Here is a 20,722-nt window from a genome sequence, read left to right as displayed (position 1 = left end):
ATGATGCTGCTAACCACTAGTTTTACTGTCTTCTGTAAAATCCTTTACTGCGTTTTTTTAAGTTACAAAACTATATAAATAGTACAGCTCAATTAATAAATGAAATAGAGATAAAACACACTAGTAGGAAATAACACTAAAATGACAGCTTTTTTTTTTTTTCTTTTTGGCTGGTGGAATTACAAGTGGGTAATTTGTGTTTCAGTCAGGAAAAATATATATTACTTTTTTAAAGGACAAAGTTCCTGACTAAAATAACAGTATTTATTATGGCACATTCAGCCTCATTTGATCCTCTGGTGTCTGGAGGACAGGCAGGCATCAGTCCTGTCATACAAGGAATGAGGAAGCAGGTTTTCCCAAGTCCAGTGGCTCACCCTTGGCCATCATGGGAGCAGAGACAGACTCAGATCCAAAGCTTCCCACTACAAGCCCTACACTAAAGGCTCCTGCCTTCTCTCTGCTGGGTACCCACTCCCATCGGGCTTTAACCTGAGCTACTTCCAAAGCCTCCATGTGAAACAGAGAGCCTGCTGTCCATGGGGTTTTTTGGTGATGCTTTAAGATCTGATTAAAATTATAGCTTTGTGTGATGGGGCAGAGTCCAGATACAAGAAATGATGTTGCTGTCTGAGAAGAGCTTTGGGTACACTGAGGAAGGCAACTAGGATGACCGAGCAGAGAAGAGAGCCATAGAGCCACAGGTCAAAAGGACAACCTTCCCATGTTTGCAGTGCAGAAAGAGCTGCTATCTGGGCTACCTGGGCATCGAGCCTTCCAGTCACACCTGCCCCCACACACCATGATCACCATCAGGAAAGCCAGTGCTTCAGCACATCTCAGGGTTGAGCGAGACACTGAGGTGTCTGAATGCTTATTTTACGTAGGTCAGATTTGTACACATACACACAGGCCTGAATGATCTAGAAGGATGTCTGATGTTACGGCATGTCTTCATAAAGGAGAACAGTGTTTATTCTGGTGTCCTGCCTGAGCAAAAGGAAAATCCTCCAGCCTCTAAGCTTCTCATTCTTCCATCTAGAAACTCAGTATTTCAATAAATGAGTAAAAATTTGCATTTGCTCATCTGCTTTCATCAAGACTACACTTCTCTTCCTAAAAAGCTTTACCTCAAAAAAAAAGAGATTTCCAAGTAAAACTGCACTCCTCTTATACCACTGAAGACTGGAATACCGAAATGTCGAGTAAAATCTAATCTCAACACAATTTGAGCAGTGAATTAATTTGTACCTCACCCCAAGTCCCAAGCCTTCCAAAGGAAAATTGAAACCTTTAACGACTGCCAGCTCTACTGTACTTGCAAATGGTCTTGGTATTTCCTTCAGGGCACAGCAGTAAAAGCACTTCATAAGAACCTTGTATGCAAGGGCTCATCATTATACATATTTATGCGCTATAAAAAACTGATTTTATCATCCAGGGTAGGAAGCATGCAGACATCTCTCACAAAATAAGCTCATTTGTTTTGCTCACTAAAGCTCTCGTGTAAAATAAGAGGGCAACCGCTGGCTACAGGAGCGTTACTGGGGCACCAGCTATTTCCATTTCACGCGGGGGGTGGGGCGCGTGCAATTTCCATCTAGCCACTTGATGTTTTGACAAATACAGCATTACCCGACATTTGTCCCGAAGCCAACTCATGTCCCTTCTCAAGCAAAGAAATACGCAAGCAACAAGGAGGGGGGAAAGAAAGGAAAGAAGAAAGAAAACCAGCAGCTCATGTAAACAGTCTCCATCAAATGAACCATATCAAAGTACATCAAATAAAAGTGTTAAACTAAACCTTGTACAAAGGCAACGTCCGCAGGGCCTATAAAACAGCAGATTGTAAAATGTCAGAGGAAACCAGTCCCCCACAATCCAAGGGTCAAAGTCAATGTCTTTTAGAATCACTGCTCAAGCCAAACACAGAGACAAAGAAATCTTTCAAAGATATTAGCATTATCTCTTAAGAAAATGTGCCACTAACTGTAGAACTGTATCTTTTAGAGACTGTTGCTGTGGAGGAAGAATCCATTCCCAGCTGCGGACAGACCTGGGTTATCCCTGACTCTGCGGTTTCTGGGGCCCTCAGCAGATGGCCTCAGCTCTCAAATGGGGACACTATTACCTACCCCCTCAGGGCTGCTGTCAGAAATTACTGTCAATGCAGGTGAAATCCTCTGAACCGTGGAAGATGTTCGTTGGAGAAGATATTTGTTAGCTAGTCTAAATTTCTTCGAGTACAGCTAACCCTTTTTTAAAAAAATATTTATTTATTCATTTATTTGGTTGCACCAGGTCTTGGTTGCAGCAGTCAGGCTCCTTTGTTGCAGCTCCCTGGCTCCTTAGTTGCAGCACGTGAACTCTTAGTTGTGGCATGCATGTGGGATCTAGTTCCCTGACCAGAGATCGAACCCAGGCCCCCAGCATTGGGAGCGTGGAGTCTTATCCACTGCGCCAGCAGGGAAGTCCCTCACTGCTAACCCTTGAATCGTATAAATTAACTGTTAAATAGTCTTGGAAATAACTATTACCTACTTGTTCATAGCCAGGGCCAAAACAAGGCAAGGAATACCTAAGAATGCTGACTTCACTACCAACATGTCTATTCAGTGGGCCTCCAAAAAGATATATCCACATTCTAATTCCCAGAACCTGTGAACACTGCCTCATTTGGACAAAGGATCTTAGCAGATATAACTAGAAATTAGGTTAAGGACCTTAAGATGAGGACATATCCTGAACTATCCAAGTGGACCCTAAACGCCATCACAACTGTCCTTATAAGAGAAAGGTAGAGGGAGACAGGACACACAAAGAGGGGGAGGCAATGGGACAATGGAGGCAGAGATTGGAGTGATGTGGCCACAAGCCAAGGAGGGCCAGCAGTCACCAGATGCTAGAGAGACAGAGCCTCTGGAAGGAGCACAGCCATACCTATACCTTGATTTCAAACTTCTGGCCTCCAGAACTGTGACAGAATAAATTCTGTTGTTTTAAGGCACCTACCAAGCTTGCAGTGATTTGTTATAAGAATCATAGGAAACTAATATGATATCCTGCTATGGAGGAGGCAAGCTGTTTAAACAAATATCCAGGGATTGATTTTTTTAACCTCAACAAATTACTTGTTTATCGTAACGATTAACCAGAGGGACATGTACTTTAAAGCAACCAGAGCAAATACAAGGTTAGAACGGGCCTACATGTGGACAGCCCCTGGGGGCCCACAGGGCTGGCATGCCAAGTAGAGGTATGTGGAGTGGGTGCCCTTCAAGGTTTCTCTAAAAAGTAGCCTTTTGACAAAGCCACAGTAGCAGCTTGCCCGATAAATCTTTTTGGCAAACAAGACCGCAAGGCAGAAATTAGATAAGGCAAAATCAGCTTGAGGCAAGCACCCCCTTCCCTGGAGAAGTCAACAACTAGTTTGGAAACAAGCACTAAGTTCCCAGTCTTGAAAAGCCCCACACTAAAGGCTTCAGGATATTATAATGTGCCCTAGACTTGCCTTGTCTTTCACCTTTATGAAAATCAGTGTACTAACTTTCAGGGCAATCAAACCAAGCCAATCCTTGGAGATTCTTTCCATCCTAGTAATTTGGGAAACCCAAAGTAAAATGAACATGAGTTGGGACAAAATAAAGGGCTTTGGTTAAGGGATATGAGGATAAAATACATCCTGTGTACCAGGGAAAAATACATTCGGTAAACTAGGGAGCAATTGGTTTCAAGTCTTCCAGAATCTGGGAGGCTGCTCTAAGCGTTCGTAACAGTGTGACTCTTACTCTTCATGGCACCTGACTCCAAAATTTGCACAATTTGGAAGAGGTTGAGAATGGACTCCGCTTCTATTAGAAGGCTTACTCCCTAGACTCTTAATAATTAAGAAGCAGCGTCCAGGGACTTCCCTGGTGGCTCAGTAGTTAAGAATCCGTCTGCCAATGCAGGGGACACGGGTTCAATCCCTGGTCCAGGAAGATCCCACATGCTGCAGAGCAACTAAGCCCATGAGCCACTACTGAGCATGCATTCTAGAGCCCGCGAGCCACAACTACTGAGCCCACATGCCACAACTACTGAAGCCCACATGCCTAGAGCCTGTGTTCCACAACAAGAGAAGCCACTGCAACGAGAAACTGGCGCACTGAAACGAAGAGTAGGCCCCACTCGCCGCAACTTGAGAAAGCCTGCGTGCAGCAATGAAGACCCAACACTGCCAAAAATAGTAAATAGATACGTAGATAGATAGGTAGTTAGACAGAAGCAATGGGATAATATATTTTTTTTAAAAAAAGAAGCCGCGTCCACAACAGTTCTAACTGGTTTAGGACAAGTGATGAGCTACGTTCCCTATCCCTGGTTCAAGATCCATTTTTGGTAGAACCGAGGTGACAGAGGACATTGCTCCTGTATTCAAGCACCATTAACATAAAATTAAAGGACAGCTAATACCGAGTTCCTGGGAAAGCCAGCCCATCGGAAAGGAAGGGTCCCATAATTGGCACTGCTATTTTTTTGTTTTTTTTTTTGTTTTTTTTTTGCGGTACGCGGGCCTCTCACTGTTGTGGCCTCTCCCGTTGCGGAGCACAGGTTCCGGACGCACAGGCTCAGCGGCCATGGCTCACGGGCCCAGCCGCTCCGTGGCATGTGGGATCCTCCCGGACCGGGGCACTAACCCGTGTCCCCGGCATCGGCAGGCAGACTCTCAACCACTGCGCCACCAGGGAAGCCCGGCACTGCTATTATTCGCCTCCATTCTGCCTCCCCTGACCTCCTCGCTCTGGCATGACCGGGGGCTCCTGGGGAAAACGACAACACAAATGCTCCTGGTGGCAGACGAATGGAGGAGGTGTCCGCTTCACTCTGCTGCTCACCAATCACACAGCCTCACCAGCATCCTGAGGCTCAGTGCACATGAGTGCGACCAACACGCAGAGACGTATTCTCTCCTCATTCACAATCCAACCTCGCTGCAAGACCTTTTTAAGTAAGATACGAAAACAGTTAGGAAGTGCTTTCTTAAGAGGACTTCTAGGTTGCTGTTCTCTATAAAAAAAAGATTTTATTGGCACCACACACTTCTGCCTCTTTCCTCCTGTCAACACAGAGAGACTGCCACCCAAGGATCTGAGGTAAGTCCATACAGCCCGCTTTGTTTATCTATCACTGTCCCCAGTACCGGGAAAAATGAGATTCACCTTAACTTCTTGGAAGTTCACTGTAGTGACGGTCACAGCCGCACTCAGCACAACCGCTCCACGCCATGTGCTATGCCAGCAGCCTGACCGATGGGACTCTGCAGCCTCGGGGCGGCCCCCCAAGGTGGATGTTTACTACCCCCACTTCACAGAAGCAGAGCTGGCTTCAGAAGGCGGCGTAATAAGAACCCAGGTGGCCCCGACTGAGGCCCCTGCTGCCTTGCCTGTGAGCAAATCTTACGGAGGGTGTGGCACCACTCCCCAAAACAGCAACGCAAACAGAAAAGAAAACTCCTCCAGGTGTTTGCAAAATAGCAATCGTTTTAATAGATTAAGATCTCACCGAAGCAATGAGTTGCTCAAAAAGAAACAGCTCACACAAGGACAAGTTTATAGAGACAGAAAAGTAGATGAGAGGTTTACCTAGGGCTTAGGGGAACGGGGAATGGGGGAGTTATTGCCTGATGGTTATGGAGTTTGTTTGGGGTGAGGAAAAAGTTCTGGAAATAGACAGTGGTGGTGGTTGCACAGCACTGTGCATGTAATTAATGCCACTGAATTGTACACTTAAAAATGGTTAAAATGGCAAATTGTATGTTACATATATTTTACCATAATTTTAGAAAATGCATAATGTCATGTAACCAAAACCACTGAATTGTACACTTTAAATGGGTGAATTGTATGGTATGTGAATTTATATCCCAATAAAGCTGTTTAAAAAAATAAAAAAGAAAGAGCTTTCAAAGGGTCACTTATAAATGTTATTTCTTTACATTCCTCTCCCAGTAAAAATCTACAACTGAAAATGCAACCCAGCCCAAAGACTGAGATATGACCATATGCCTCGGGGGAAAATAACAAGCAAAAAAGATGCGCACACAAATTTTCTCCCTGAGCACCATTTAGTTACAAGCATGCTTTTCCCTCCCCTCCCTCCCTTTTCTGATCAAGGCTCATAATTGAATACAAAGCCCTACTTATAGGGGGTGTACAGTACTAAAGGTATGATTATATGGTATTTTCTATAAAAACAAAAAGCTCCCAGCACTTGGTCAAAGAAGCAGGTCTTCAGAGTATAAACGTCCCCACAGCAGTGACAAGCTAACTGAGGCCCACAACATGCCAGCCACCGTGCATTTTACATACATTCTCCCATGTCACCCTGATGGCACACCTATCAAATGGGCACCAATGTTCTCAACTCCAGATGAGGAAGCTGAGGCACGGGGTGGGTAACTTGCCCAAGGGGGCCCAGGTATAAGGATTGGGGCTGGGATTCAAATCCAGGAACCTGACCCCAAAGACCACAACTGCTCTCTACTACACGATACCCTGAAGTAAAGCAGTTCTACTGTAGAAATTAATCAAATGATTCTAACATGTGAAATGCAAATAGAAACCAATTATGTGGTGCACTGTGACACCCACAGCTAGGCTTCCCAACAGCACAAACTGTGTTGTAACTCTTGCTTATGTTGGGAAATTGGAAGCTTCATGGGGGGAATTACTGTAACACTTAACAACAATAGACTCTATTGATAACCAGGCTGAACAGGATCTCAGTAAAGACACATTTGCTCCATCACCCAGGATGCTAAAACCCGACGGCAATTGCTGGGAACCAGGACAGATTAGCATTGCCCTCTTGTTGCTCCAGTACCTTCTGCTCCTCTGTATGAGGAGGGGCAGGCAGGACAGGAGAAGGTGAGGTGAGGGCCTCCCTGCAGGGGGTCAGGCACCACTCTAGTGGGAGACAAGCAGGGTCTACACTTCCGGACACATGGGTCACCTGGTGAAGGGCAGTGCTGGTAAGTGAGGCAAATAAGCATGGGCCTGCCCAGTACCAGTGAAAGAAAGGAGGTTCAGCGCAGATCTTAAGTATTTTGTTTTCCTACAATCCTTCAGTTTAAAATCTCTCTGATGTTAAATACGAAGCACATGCGTATTGTAAGAAAAAACCTGCTGCTGGAACATGATTGTTTTCCACGGAGGAAAAGAGAAAGTATCGGTGTGCTTTATTTCAGGTGCCGCAATGATTCCTCCCACTCTATACTTATCACTGTTTTATATACCTATACAACCTTCCATAAATTGCTATTTTCATTTGAATAACAAAACTCTTTAAAATGCTCCATATCACAGCAATCTTGCTCCCGTTATGTACCAATCTGACATATTTCATCATCATCTGATTTTTCATAAGCAAACACTAAAGGGTGAGTACTGGAAAAGCGGACACTTCACATTTGCTCCAGTTTTATATCTGCATAGTAACAAATTTTCTTCTCTATCATGAAACTAAAAACATAAAATACATTCTGCTACCACACCTACTGTTTTGAATCTCCCAGTGTGTTAAATTCTCTTGTATTTCAAGAAAGGAAAATAATATATGCTAGCCACCTACTAAGTTCTAGGAACTATCAAAATCCTTTTGCATCTCATGCGATCTTTATAACTTCCGTGGGAAGGGAATAGTTCCACCCCTGTTTTTACAGAGGAGGAAACAAAATTGTCTTATGGTTTGTCTCCTCACCTACAGCTTAGATAGAACATATAGCCATGTCATCCCAGGAAGACCCAGATTTCTACAGGACTCCTGTTCAAATTCAAAACACTTGTGTCAAGCACCAGGCAGCCATCCTGTACAGTAAAGTGCAGACAGTTCTTCCTTTTTAACTCCACTACTTAGAAATTAGCCAAAATAAGATACGTGCTCATTTCCTTCCTCCTTCTAAGAACTGAGGTAAATAGAAAATAACCTTCCCCCAAAACCCTTCAGAAAAGGTTATCTACAAAAGAGTTCAAGGTGTCTTGCAGAAACAGATGGCTATTAATAAAACGTTAAGGCAAAAGTCTGATTTTGTGCTTTCTGTGGTGCAATAAAAAGTAAAAGCAGAGAGTATTTTTAGCTCCTTCCAGACTAAAAAGATTTCACCAAAGGCTCTTCTCTAAGTCTGGTTTTCCATGCATTGATGAAAACTGACCAAGGTCATAAAAGAAGGTAAACCACTTCCTGAGCAGAGAGCCCATGACATAAAGGAAGAGCACAGTGCACACAGCCCGTCATTAGCAGTGGTCTCACCCTGATTTCCATCCCTCAGCAAGCTTAGGACTTTCATTCTGAGTCCAAAAAGGAAGGGAGAAATATGGGAGGTGCCAAGGCCACGAAAGAGACAAATGGTACCATGTGAAGTCCTGCTGGGAGGTTCTCTTGGACAAACAGGGCTCAGAAAGCACCCTGTACTGCATTCAGTCTGCATTCTGCTCAAGTACCAACTGTCTCAGGATCTTCTCAATAGTTGACTCAGTAAAGCTTCCCCAGAAAGCACACCTAACACAGCCAGATGCTAATTTAGAATAATGTGGAAATAGGTGGAGTTTATCTCCCCTCAAGGTCTACTTTTTAAACATAAATCTGGTGAGAGCAGAACAAAATATTATTTGCATGTGTAATTGTCTCATGTCCATCCAAATTTATATTAGGGCTATGCATGTTTGGTTAAGCTTACATTGAGGAAAGTCTGGTGCCAAAACAAATAAACCCTCAGAAAAAATTACAGATTTTTCTAAAACCAACCACTTGAGATAACGTTGACGGCAACTGCTGGATGTTTTTCTACAAGGGAAATCTTGAAGAAAAGTAACAAAATCAAGGTTTAATGTCATAAATGAAACCTACGTTTAAGTAAGAATGAGGTCAATATTAACACAAAAAGAGATGTCAAAAGAAGCAACTGCTTTTCCCACTTTCTAAATGGGTTAAGAATGGATGGCTGACTATGGAGAACAGTATGGAGGTTCCTTAAAAAACTAAAAATAGAACTACCATATGACCCAGCAATCCCACTAATGGGCATATACCCAGAGAAAACCATAATTCAAAGAGTCATGTACCACAATGTTCACTGCAGCATTATTTACAATAGCCAGGACATGGAAGCAATCTAAGTGTCCATCTACAGATGAATGGATAAAGAAGATGTGGCACATATATACAATGGAATATTACTCAGCCATAAAAAGAAACGAAACTGAGTTATTTGTAGTGAGGTGGATGGACCTAGAGTCTGTCATACAGAGTGAAGTAAGTCAGAAAGAGAAAAACAAATACTGTATGCTAACACATATATATGGAATCTAAAAAAAAAAAAAAAAAGGTTCTGAAGAACCTAGGGGCAGGACAGGAATAAAGATGCAGATGTAAAGAATGGACTTGAGGACATGGAGAGGGGGAAGGGTAAGCTGGGACGAAGTGAAAGAGTAGCACTGACACAGACACACTACCAAATGTAAAATAGATAGCTAGTGGGAAGCAGCTGCATAGCACAGGGAGATCAGCTCGGTGCTTTGTGACCACCTAGAGGGGTGGGATAGGGAGGGTGGGAGGGAGATGCAACAGGGAGGGGATATAGGATAAAGATGTTAAAAAAAAAAAGAAAAAGAATGGATAGCTGTACTTGACCAAGCTATTCCAACACAGAATAAAAACAGTCCTTATTTTGCACTTCAAATCCTGCTGGAATTTTTTTTCCCTTCGAAGATGAAGATTCTTCCTTTACAGATGGGGAAAAATAGAGCAAAAAAATCAAAGTGGCCAAGAATTTTCAGGGCAATATCACAGGAGGATTCCTCAATCCTCAACTATTTTTGATATGCATCTAGGTTTCAGCAAAAAATAATCTGAATAGACACAAGTCCCAATTTAAAGTGAAGTTATATGTTTACTGCCCAGTTCTTCTGAGTAATATCCTTGCACATAATTAGCAATAATAAATTGATCTAGAAATATATAAAGTCTTATTTAAACTTTTAAATCAAAGCCTATTTTGACTACTCTTCATTTTGGTCACACAGATGACTGATAAAACTAGAGACAGCCTCTATCTAACCCAGTTTGTATCCATCACTTGATTTTATTAGAAGCTGATTTTAGTGGAGAAGCAGGATTGTTGTTTTAAATATTTAAACACGAGTAAACATCTCCCAGTTGGAAACTATTGTTAAACAACTAACTTAACATCAAAAACACAAAAATACAGGACTTCCTTGGTTGGTCCAGTGGTTAAGAATCCGCCTTCCAATGCAGGGGACGGTTCAAATCTCTGGTCAGGGAACTAAGATCCCACATGCCACGGGGCAACTAAGCCCACGTGCTGCAACTACTGAGCATGTGAGCCACAACTAGAGAGCCCGCGTGCCACAGCTACAGAGCCCACGCGCTCTGGAGCCCATGCCACAACTAGAGAGGAGCCTGTGCACCGCAACGAAGAGCCCACACGCCACAATGAAAGATCCCGCATGCCACAACGAAGACCCGACGCAGCCAAAAATTAAATAAATAAATATTTTTTAAAAACAAACATAAAAATGCAAGGAAAGGCCCAATCCAAACAATATTTAGTGTCACCTGCAGATTCCATAGTCAATGACATAACTGTCTTTCCTAAGATTTACAAAGATAAACACTACCCCCAAAATTAGAATTAAGAGCTAAGAAAAACCTATTTTGAGCTGGATACACAGCTAGAACTCAACTGTTAGCAGAACTAATTTCCCATGCAGAAAAATTCAACTTAATTTTCAATATACACTACATTGTTACCCAGTCCTCTTTGAAAGATGTTTTGAAAAGTCAAACACATTTACCTCTGAACTTCCACAGAAAAGAAAAACGACGATTAAAAAAATAAGAAGCCACAGTATGATAAAATTCACTAACTCAGACTACACAAATTCCAAGCCTATAGGAATCCAGATGGTTGGAATTAACATCTGTCTCTGCAGCATGTCACCTACAAACAAGCACTGTGATACTGGTATTTATACAGACTCTGAAGGAGACAGCATTCTTACTTGGTGCAGCACTGATGGAAATGTAAAGTGCTGCATATAATGTTAAGGAAATGATGTAACCAAACCAACACTGAAACAGTTCTTTCTCTCAGTGCTAGTAGTGATCGATGTGGGCTGCCCTGTTCTGTCTGGCTTGCCCTGAATCTCCTAGAACCAAGCCCATGAAGAGAGCTGGGGTAAAGATGAAGGTTTAGGGCTCTGGCATGGAGCCAAACTGTGGCCGGCTTGAGGATCACATCCATAACTTTAGCCTCAACTGTGCCAAGAAAGCACAAACCACACTTTGAAGTAACTATCTGAGATTCTTTGGAAATGCTCTGAACTTAGACATTTCCCTGAATCACACTGACTTCCTCCAACAATGAAGGTATCCGAGCAAGCTTTTACTTCATTGGATCCATTCAGATGAGGGCTCGGGATGCAATGATAATCAAAAACTTCTCCATAGATTATCTTAAAAGCCATCTGTGTAGCCAACATCATCTTAGAAAGAACATCATTTAATCAGATAATAATGCAAGCATAAATAATAATCTCACACATAAAGGCTTGTTAGGGGTAAGTTAGGTCTGACTGTGTACACAGACACATACACACAGTCTCCCTTGTGAGTCATTTAAATTCCAAAACCACGAGTTCTTTGTCTTGGAAGAGATGTGCTACCTTCAATAATGTTTTCTTTCTTTCTTTTATTTAGCCAATATATTCAATAAATTATTTTTGAAAAGGTCAATTTCTATTTTTCAAAAAACATCTGAATCACCAGAGGTGAAAAATATCTTATCTAAAAATGCCCTAGACCTCCCAATCACCCCTAATAGACACCCCAGATACTGGGCTCTTCCACAGTGAGAGAATGCTGGGGGACTGGGACCCTGATTACTTACTTGTTAAAAAAAGGTTCGATGAGTTTTGATCTGGCAGACACATGAATCTTTGGAGGACTAAGAAAAGAACCTAATGAAAAAAAGCAGAATATTATATACACTCAAGTAGACAAAGACTGAAAAATATCTTTAAATCAATGGTATGGTTCAGCAAGGGTAAAAGGTACTTATCCAGGCCAAGTACACCACAGGTAAGCGGTGATGGTTCTCCCCGTGTACTCTCCATCCCCCGCCCTAACATCCTCCCCCTCCTCCCACTCCAACCTCAAAACCCTTCCACTTCTCACGGGGTGAGTGGATCCCAGGGAAAGGGCACACAGGGAAGATCCACTCTGGACCACGGTGTGTCTAACAGAAACATGTATAGTGAGTACCTAGGTAGTTTGCCATGGAGATGAAACATAGTCCTGTGATATAAGCATCATAGCCTGCCTCGTGCAGCTGTTCAGAAGCTGTGTCATAACTTGGAAAACCTTCTGCACTTTCTAAAGAGGAAAAAAGAAAAAAAAAAAACAGTTTTCCCAAGATCATCACAAATCATGAAGACTGGTAAGTGCACTGCCCTGCCAAATCCAAATGGCATTAGTCTGTGCTGCAGAAACATCCTAAATAGGCAGAAAGAAACCTATCTATTTCTTAATTCTCTCCACACAAGACCTTGAGATAACAGAGTCACTGAAAACAAGGGCTTTGGTCTAGACTAGAGATATGCCTCCGTTATGTTATCAAAGACTCAGCCACAGCCCTCTCAACTGCACGCAGGTGGGTACTACTTACAATCATGCATAACTCGCTCTGTGACAATGATTCCTCTTCTGATTGGGACGCAACAGGTATTTCAGAGTAATGACTAACAGCATGGCCTCTGGCGTCCCACTGTCTGAGTTTGAATCTTTGCTCCACCACTTATTTGCTATGTGATCTTGGGCAGATCACTCCCCCTCTGGGCCTCCATTTTGGTAGAATGGAGATGATAATCAAAGCTCCCTCCTTAGGCTTTTGTGAGGATCAAATGAGCTAATATAAGTAAAGCTCTTACACCGTGCTTGGTACACGGTAAACGCTCTGTAATTTTTATCTGTCAATACCCCCAGGTAACCCTCCCCAAAAGCAAAAGACTCCAATCAAGATTGGCAGCTCAATTCAATACTATCCTTTACTATGTCTCCAAGCTTACAGATCTAAAGATGAAAGCACAACTAAGTCCAAAAATAGATCAGAACTTGCTGTAATGCTGCCCTTGGAACATGGGGCCACTTCATAGGAGAGACCATTTTATAACATGACTCTTTGGTCACACTGATATACACAGATGCTGAGAGAATGAGGTCTAAGAAGAGAAAGCTGCTTTAGAGTAAACTCTCTACCAGAATATTATACGGAAATAATAGGATAAAACTATAACTCATAGATAATTATTTCCTAGAACCATTCTGGAAATGAATATCAAAAAGGTTACAACAGAATCAAAAGCATGAGTGGAAATTAATAATGAAAAGGCTACAATTGTTTTTACGTCAATACAGTGCTCTTTAAGCAAGAATTCTTTAAACTCAGTAAGTATCAAATATTAGACTTTAAGCTTAAAAGAAGTCTTTTAACATGAGACCCAACTAAGTCATAGCTTCTACCCTGCCACCAGCTGAAACACATATTTCCAAAATCAATTATTTCCATTATATAGTTAGAGAAAAGGGTCTAGGCTTTCTCCCCTCCACCAACCCCCCCCCCACCCTTTTCTTAATTCCTGTTTTGGACTATTCCAGAAAGGGAAGCAAATAACTGTAGCCTTGGCTGCTTTAGTACCTTCCATTGTCAATTTCTGAACCATCAGTCCTATTATCAAGGTCTCGGGAAGTTTGCAGGCTGCAGCTAAGGGAATGTGAGTTACGGTATCAAACAGCACAACTAGGCTAAGAGGAACCAAGGAAGTAACACCTGGAAGGTTCACCAAATACCTGAGTAGGGGCCATGGCCAGACGTGGCAAAACATCTCCGCCCCCAAGAAACATTCCTCCCTTTTTGGTTTTCCTCACTGCTGCTGTTGGGTGCCTAAGCCACCTCTGAAGGAGGAAGGGCTGGGGCCCCTCCTTCCTCATCTGTAAACCCAGTTCTTGGGCTTTCCTGACACAGAAAGCATATTTTCACTCTAGCCCATGCAGTTAATCACCAACTTTGTCTCCTCTGAAACAAAGCACCATAAAAAAGAAAGACACTTCAAGTTTAGGGAGAATTCCAAGAATTAGGATATAAAAAGGCCCTGAAGCTTCCATTGCTAAACTTCTCAATGAACAGGCGACCCAATCCTACTCACATAAAACAGATGTAGAATTAGAAGACCACCTTTACTCAGAAAACAGTAATTCAACCCAGGGCATGAGCAAGTTAATTTAGCCAAAATCTACAAATGTACAATATACGTAGTTTCTAGAACAGTTCCACCTTTCTTCTACGATAGACATCCGTAATTATCACCAAGTGTTTGGGGCTTTTCAAGATCATTTTATATTCTTACCAACTTTAGGAGGGTTGAAAGGTGTCTCTTTTAACCGCTTTTCCAATTCCGCAAGGGATGTGTTGTTAATGATATCCTGCAAACCAGTAAGCAGAGAATGATGAGCCTTCATCATCTCAGTGCAACATACATTAAAGAGATTCATTGAGTGTCAGGAAAAAAACAAAAACAAAAACAAAAACATCTAGTACTGCCCCCTTGTGTTCTTTAAAGAAACACAGGAGTTTTGTGTTTCTTTAACACGTTTTTTTCAATGTGAAAGAGAAACGGCAAATTTAATTTCCACCATATGGAAAGTACAGCCGTATGAAAGGTTTTTACAGATGTGTTAGACATCTACAGACCTTTGGGCAGAAAGCTATACTGTTCTGGCATTCATTTCACTCAGCCATATAAAGTCACTTCAGAAAGTAGCAACTGATTATACTTTTACCTGAATTCTCTTGATTAGAATATATATCCAAAATATGTAAAATAAGGAAAAGAAATGAAGCAGTGTGTGCATGTGTAACCTATTCAAAAATACATTACATAATATTAAAAATTTACATTCAGAAAGAATAAAGGAGAAAAAACCCCCAAAATTCTACCAAAGACAACTAACTGCTATTCACATTTTGATATATTTATTTCTAGTCTGTTTCCGATTTCTTTTTTCCTTTTTTGTTCCTTTCTTTCTTTTCTTTTTTTTTTCGGGGGGGGGGTTTGAAAATGACATTTCAATAGACCAGAATTCCAAAGCTCTTAGCAGTAATTCAGAAAATTTCAAACTATAGCTTGAAAGTTCAGATTTTAAAAATACCTTAAAAGGTTGTGTGCTGGCCATCAATTTTGTATCCAAGAGTCTAAAAGCAAAAGAATTTTAATAAGGTAAACAAAATGTATAGCAATGTTCAAAATGTATTTTACTCAAATGAAAGTCTTAAAAGTGGACAGAGGAATTAAGCACATCAGCCATTCCAACCTAGTGCTGGCATCTCTGCTACATTAGATGAGGACTCAGTCCCCTCATCCAGGGACTTCATCAAGAGACTGTGGGAAAGTCCACACCCAGAGTACAAGTTCTAGATTTGCTGAGAGGGCATGGGCTACATTGACCTCAAGGGTAAGTTAAATATCCTCATATGTTTTTACATGGATCAACTACTGTTGCAGGTCTAACACTCTCAAGCTGTTACCATCTCCTACCACTACCCAGATTTGTACGACATAATTTCTTGGAGGGTCAAAGTTTGCATTTGGCAGTTTCATACTATTGTTGTTATTTCTTACTATTCTGCTTCAGACACTGGAATACTAAAAAAAAAGAAAGAGACACTAATATGAAAACTGTTTGTTCTCACATAAATGTGAGCACCGCAGATAACAGGACAGAAATAGCCTGGCTGAAACAGCAACTGTCCACCAGCCCTCTTCAGACAGGTCCTCAGACGCAGACCCTTGCTCTGCGGACTTCATGTGGCTGACGTGGACCTATCAGAACCGTGGACATTATCAGATTAAGGCACTGACTTAAAGTTGAGAAAAAGAAACTCTCTAGGCAGACAGTTCTTGACTGACTACAGAATACTCTCAACTGGATGTATTCAACTCTGTCCAACTATATATTCAACTGTCTCCAATAGTCAACTGAATACCCTAGACTGGACACTTCACCGTGACAAGGTTCACCCGACATATAAGAAAGACAAGAGCCAACTCAAGAAGACCTCACCAGTTCCTCAGATAGAGGCAGGTGGGATGAGAAAAAAGCAGCTGCTGCCCATTTTCACCCTCAGGTTGTTTCTGATTTTTAATTTTTAACAACAAAATCAATCATCAATTGTAAAAGCAAACCATCACAAAGGTAGAGCTGTTAAGCCATTTCCCAGCTTATGTGAATGGGACTGTCATCATGACCTAATGGTTTTAATAAATCACTGAATACCTGTTTGTATTATGGATGCCCTGATGACTGTTTTAAATGAAAGACAGGGGCTTCCCTGGTGGCGCAGTGGTTAAGAATCCGCCTGCCAATGCAGGGGACACAGTTCAAGCCCTGGTCCGGGAAGATCCCACATGCCGCAGAGCAACTAAGCCCATGCACCACAACTACTGAGCCTGCGCTCTAGAGCCCATGAGCCACAACTACTGAAGCCCACATGCCACAACTACTGAAGCCTGCGTGCCTAGAGCCCGTGCTCCGCAACAAGAGAAGCCACAACAATGAGAAGCCCGCGCACCGCAAGGAAGAGTAGCCCCCGCTTGCCACAACTAGAGAAAGTCTGCGTGCAGCAATGAAGACCCAACGCAGCCAAAAATAAATAAATAAAATAAATAAATTATTAAAAAATAATAATAATTAAAAAAAATAAATGAAAGACAAATCCTCAAAGAAAGCTTACCTGGGGAAGACACATGTTGTCATCTCCTTAAACTCATTTAAGTCCTAAAAAAAAGAGGATGACCTGTTATGATTTTACTCATACACTCACAATATTTAAAACATAAATATTTAAAGTCCCATAGCTCTCTTCTCAAACAGTGATACCTCAAACAGGCCCTTTATGCTAAACTGTCAGGCCCATATCTCATTAATAATTACTTTCTAAAAATCTTGTCAATCTCCTCACTGACTGGGAATCATATGACCTGATATTAAACTTCTGCATAACCAAAATAGACAAATATGAACATTTTACGGCTGAAATAGGAGGGGAAAAAAGGTTTCTATTATATGTAGAAAACTGTCAGTAATAGCTCTATTACACAACTCATCATAATAGTGAGACTAGTAGAGTTATTTAAATAACATGGTTCACAATATCCTGTGATAACCCATAATGGAAAAGAATATGAAAAGGAATATATATACGTATAACCAAGTCACTTTGCTGTACAGCAGAAATTAACACACATTGTAAATCAACTATACTTCATTAAAAAAATTTTTTAAATAAAATAAAGCAGTTCATGCAGGAAATAGACATATTGTAAATTAGGTTACACTTTTAATGGAAACACCATTGAAATACTGGTTAAAATGGCCACTAAAACACAGACTTTCCAATACACATGATTCTTGTTTAACTACTCAGAAAACTGCTTAAGTGGCACCAATAGCAAGTGCCTAAATTAGACAATTCATTTCCCAAGTTTATCTGCTCAGGAAGTCTAGAGCTGAAATGAGATTGCTCTCATTTTGAATTAACTCATTTACATACATAATTGCCACACTGTACTGCGCAGTCATACTCCTGACCCTTTGTAACTATACTTCTCTTCAGTGTTATTCATGCTTCATAGGCAACTGCCATTTCCCATTAGCTTTTCAAGCCTGTAAATACAGACTATTTAGCTAGCTTGAAATATTTACCAGCTTTTCAATGGCTATCATTAAATTAATGAACAATACATGAATAAGTGGTTTCAATGCTAAGTCACACAAAAATGCAATAGACTGTAACCTCTCAATACCATTACAAAGCCTCACAAGCAAAAAAAAAAAATAGAATTATGGCAACTTCCACGGCCAGCATACAGTAGAGTTCTAAACCAGTGCCTTCTAAAAGGTCATGCTGAATGAAATACCAAGAAGACTTTTAAAAGGAGATTCTCCCCTAAAAGGCTGTCCCCAAATATGGATTCTTTAGTATACTTTTAAATGCAACATTTGACAACAGCATATGTAAAAGTTCTACCATTTTAAATAGGTCTTGCTCTTTATTGTCATCGCTTCTTCTAAAGGTAGATGGAAGAAAACCATTTTCTCCTTCCAACAATGACAGAACACAAAGAAGTTAAATAACATACTCAGGTCACCTGAGTAATAAAGCAAGGGATGAAACTGCTTATCCTAACCCACCTCCTACTTTGCAACAAATCATATGCTCTTTGTAGTAGAATTTGATTCAAAACTAGTTACATTCAAGATAACATTTATTAAGTGCTTACATACTAAGTGCTATGCTAGGCATTTAGACACGGATAATAAAAAAATTATATTCCTTGTCCAGGACTTCCCTGGTGGTGCAGTGGTTAAGAATCTGCCTGCCAATGCAGGCGACATGGGTTCAATCACTGGTCTGGGAAGATCCCACATGCCACAGAGCAACAAAGTCCATGTGTCACAACTACTGAGCCTGCGCTCTAGAGCCCGCGATCCATAACTACTGAGCCCGAGTGCCACAACTATTGAAGCCCACACGCCTAGAGCACATGCTGTGCAACAAGAGAAGCCACCGCAATGAGAATCCCGTGCACCGCAATGAAGAGTAGCCCCTGCTTGCCACAACTAAAGAAATCCCATGCACAGCAACAAAGACCCAATGCAGCCAAAAAGTAAGAAAAATAAAATTAAAAAAAAAATAAAGGTTATATTCCTTGTCCAAGGAGCGAATCACCTAGAAGGAAAAGGGGAGTAAGTTGTAAAGATAAAATTTATGCAACAAAAGAGGTACACAAACAAAAAGAAGTTTCTCTGAACTTCTGTGGGAGTTCAGAGAAAGGAAAGATCACTTCTTGGGCAAGGCAGCAGGCAGGGAAAACTTCACAGAAGAGGCGTAAGCTGGACCTTGGTAAGACAGGTTAAAGCCATATATAGCAAACATTGAGAAAAGCTAGAGAAAATTCAACTTGGAGGAAATTATATACCCAAACCAAAGACACTTTCCAGGGGAAAAAATGAGCCAATCTTGCTGAGAATAAGGATGGTAACGAGAATGAGCCAATCTTGCTGAGAATAAGGATGGTAACGAGTGACTAAATTACACAAGAAGGCTGGGCCAGATCACAGAAAGCTTGATATGCCAGGCTAAAAAGAATCAACTGTATAGAAAAACAAAGAATGTGGGATTAATTCAGGATTTTGAGCAGGGTTAGTGATGTGAACAGAGCCATACATCAGGAGATTATAAAACTGACACAGTCGGAAGATTCGCATTTGTTAAATCAATATTTAATGCATCTTACATGCCAAGCTCTGTTTGGTGTTCAAAACACCTATAAACAGTATTAAATACTTTCCTCTTTCCTTACAGATACCTTCACTGCTTTAAAGGTCAAAAAGTCGTGAGAGAGACTGCTACCATTCGGCCAATAAGCAGTGAATGATCTGAAACTAACATTAGCTCTTTAGATGTACACAATGCAAATTAACACCCATCATGTTTGTTTTGAGACTCACAACTATGATGTCTTTGAGTCCCAGAGGGCGATACAGTTGTTATGAAAAGCAGGGACAAGCTGAAGGTTGCAGAAATAGGACAAGGGAAGCAACAGACCCGCTGTATTCAGAGCTGTGCTGTGTTGGACTTTTCCAAAGAAAAGTAATCAAGATGCTGATGGAACGATGTCTCGTAAGAAATATAAAGTAACTGAGGCTTTGCAGATGTATAAAAGGCACTGAACTCTAAAGTAGGTATCATCCAATCCAGAAGTCATAAAAGATTAATCTGGTGGTAGCTTAAAGCAGAGGTTGGAAAACCATGGCCTGCAGGCCAAATCTGGCCCATCACCTATTTTTTAAATAAAATTTTACTGGGACAAAGCCACACCCATTTGTTTATGCACTGCATTCTATGGCAGTTTTCAGGCTACAATGGCACTGTTGAGAGTCCTGACAAAGACTGTCCAGCCTGGAAAGCCCCGAATATTTTCCTATCTGACCCTTTATAGAAAAAGTTTGCCAACCTCTGGTTTAAAGGATGGGATGAAGGTTAAAGCGAGACAGAGAATCCTGCCTGGATTATTTTTGCTAATTCCAGATGAGAAATAAGGCTACTTGCTACTTGAAATGAAAATAATCCAGATGTGAGAGACAGCTCGGAGACAAAATTGCCAGTATTTTGTAACTGGCCAAATCTGGGGCACAGAAGAAGGGTCAAAACCGATGTTAAAAACAGTATTGGTGACTGGACATCATTTATAGTAAAGAAATCAGGAGAAAGAACTGGATTGGAGACTAAAGGAAAGAAAGGTTGTGTTAAGTTACACATCTTGTTTGCAACATGTGAATTTTAAACACCTCTCATTCTGAAGGCTGTCCAGGTAGACACATGTGGGGTCCAGCATGAATTACGACCCAGATCTGAGGAGAGATCCCAGCTGGAGAAAAAGATGTGGGTGTCTTCAGCTGAAGTCCCGGAAGTGGGTGAGATGACTAAAGGACAGAAAATATGGAGAGAAAATACAGGAGAGGAGAGGACAGAGTGACGAGGGGCAAACGAGACGAGGCCACGGGCAGTCAAGGAGCAGAAGAGGAGGAGATAGAAGAGAAGCTC

General features: G+C 41.4%; 1 protein-coding gene across 3 annotated transcripts in view; it reads right to left on the bottom strand.

Moving 5' to 3' along the window:
- Positions 1 to 20,722, bottom strand: part of PARN (poly(A)-specific ribonuclease) — a 167,826-nt gene that overhangs the window by 118,335 nt on the left and 28,769 nt on the right. For all 3 annotated transcript variants that reach the window (XR_012326102.1, XM_019928672.3, XM_019928670.3), the window contains exons 14-18: positions 16,847 to 16,890; positions 15,265 to 15,307; positions 14,463 to 14,538; positions 12,322 to 12,432; positions 11,948 to 12,017 (exon numbers count right to left, since the gene is read on the bottom strand). Coding sequence is in view for 2 of the 3 variants with exons in the window: in XM_019928672.3 (XP_019784231.1) it covers positions 11,948 to 12,017; positions 12,322 to 12,432; positions 14,463 to 14,538; positions 15,265 to 15,307; positions 16,847 to 16,890 (344 nt within the window). In the remaining variant the exon portion in view is untranslated. The remainder of the gene's footprint in view (positions 1 to 11,947; positions 12,018 to 12,321; positions 12,433 to 14,462; positions 14,539 to 15,264; positions 15,308 to 16,846; positions 16,891 to 20,722) is intronic.

Source organism: Tursiops truncatus, chromosome 15, assembly GCF_011762595.2.
Source record: "Tursiops truncatus isolate mTurTru1 chromosome 15, mTurTru1.mat.Y, whole genome shotgun sequence".
Lineage (NCBI taxonomy): Eukaryota > Metazoa > Chordata > Mammalia > Artiodactyla > Delphinidae > Tursiops > Tursiops truncatus.
This window is presented reverse-complemented; position numbering and strand designations above follow the sequence as displayed.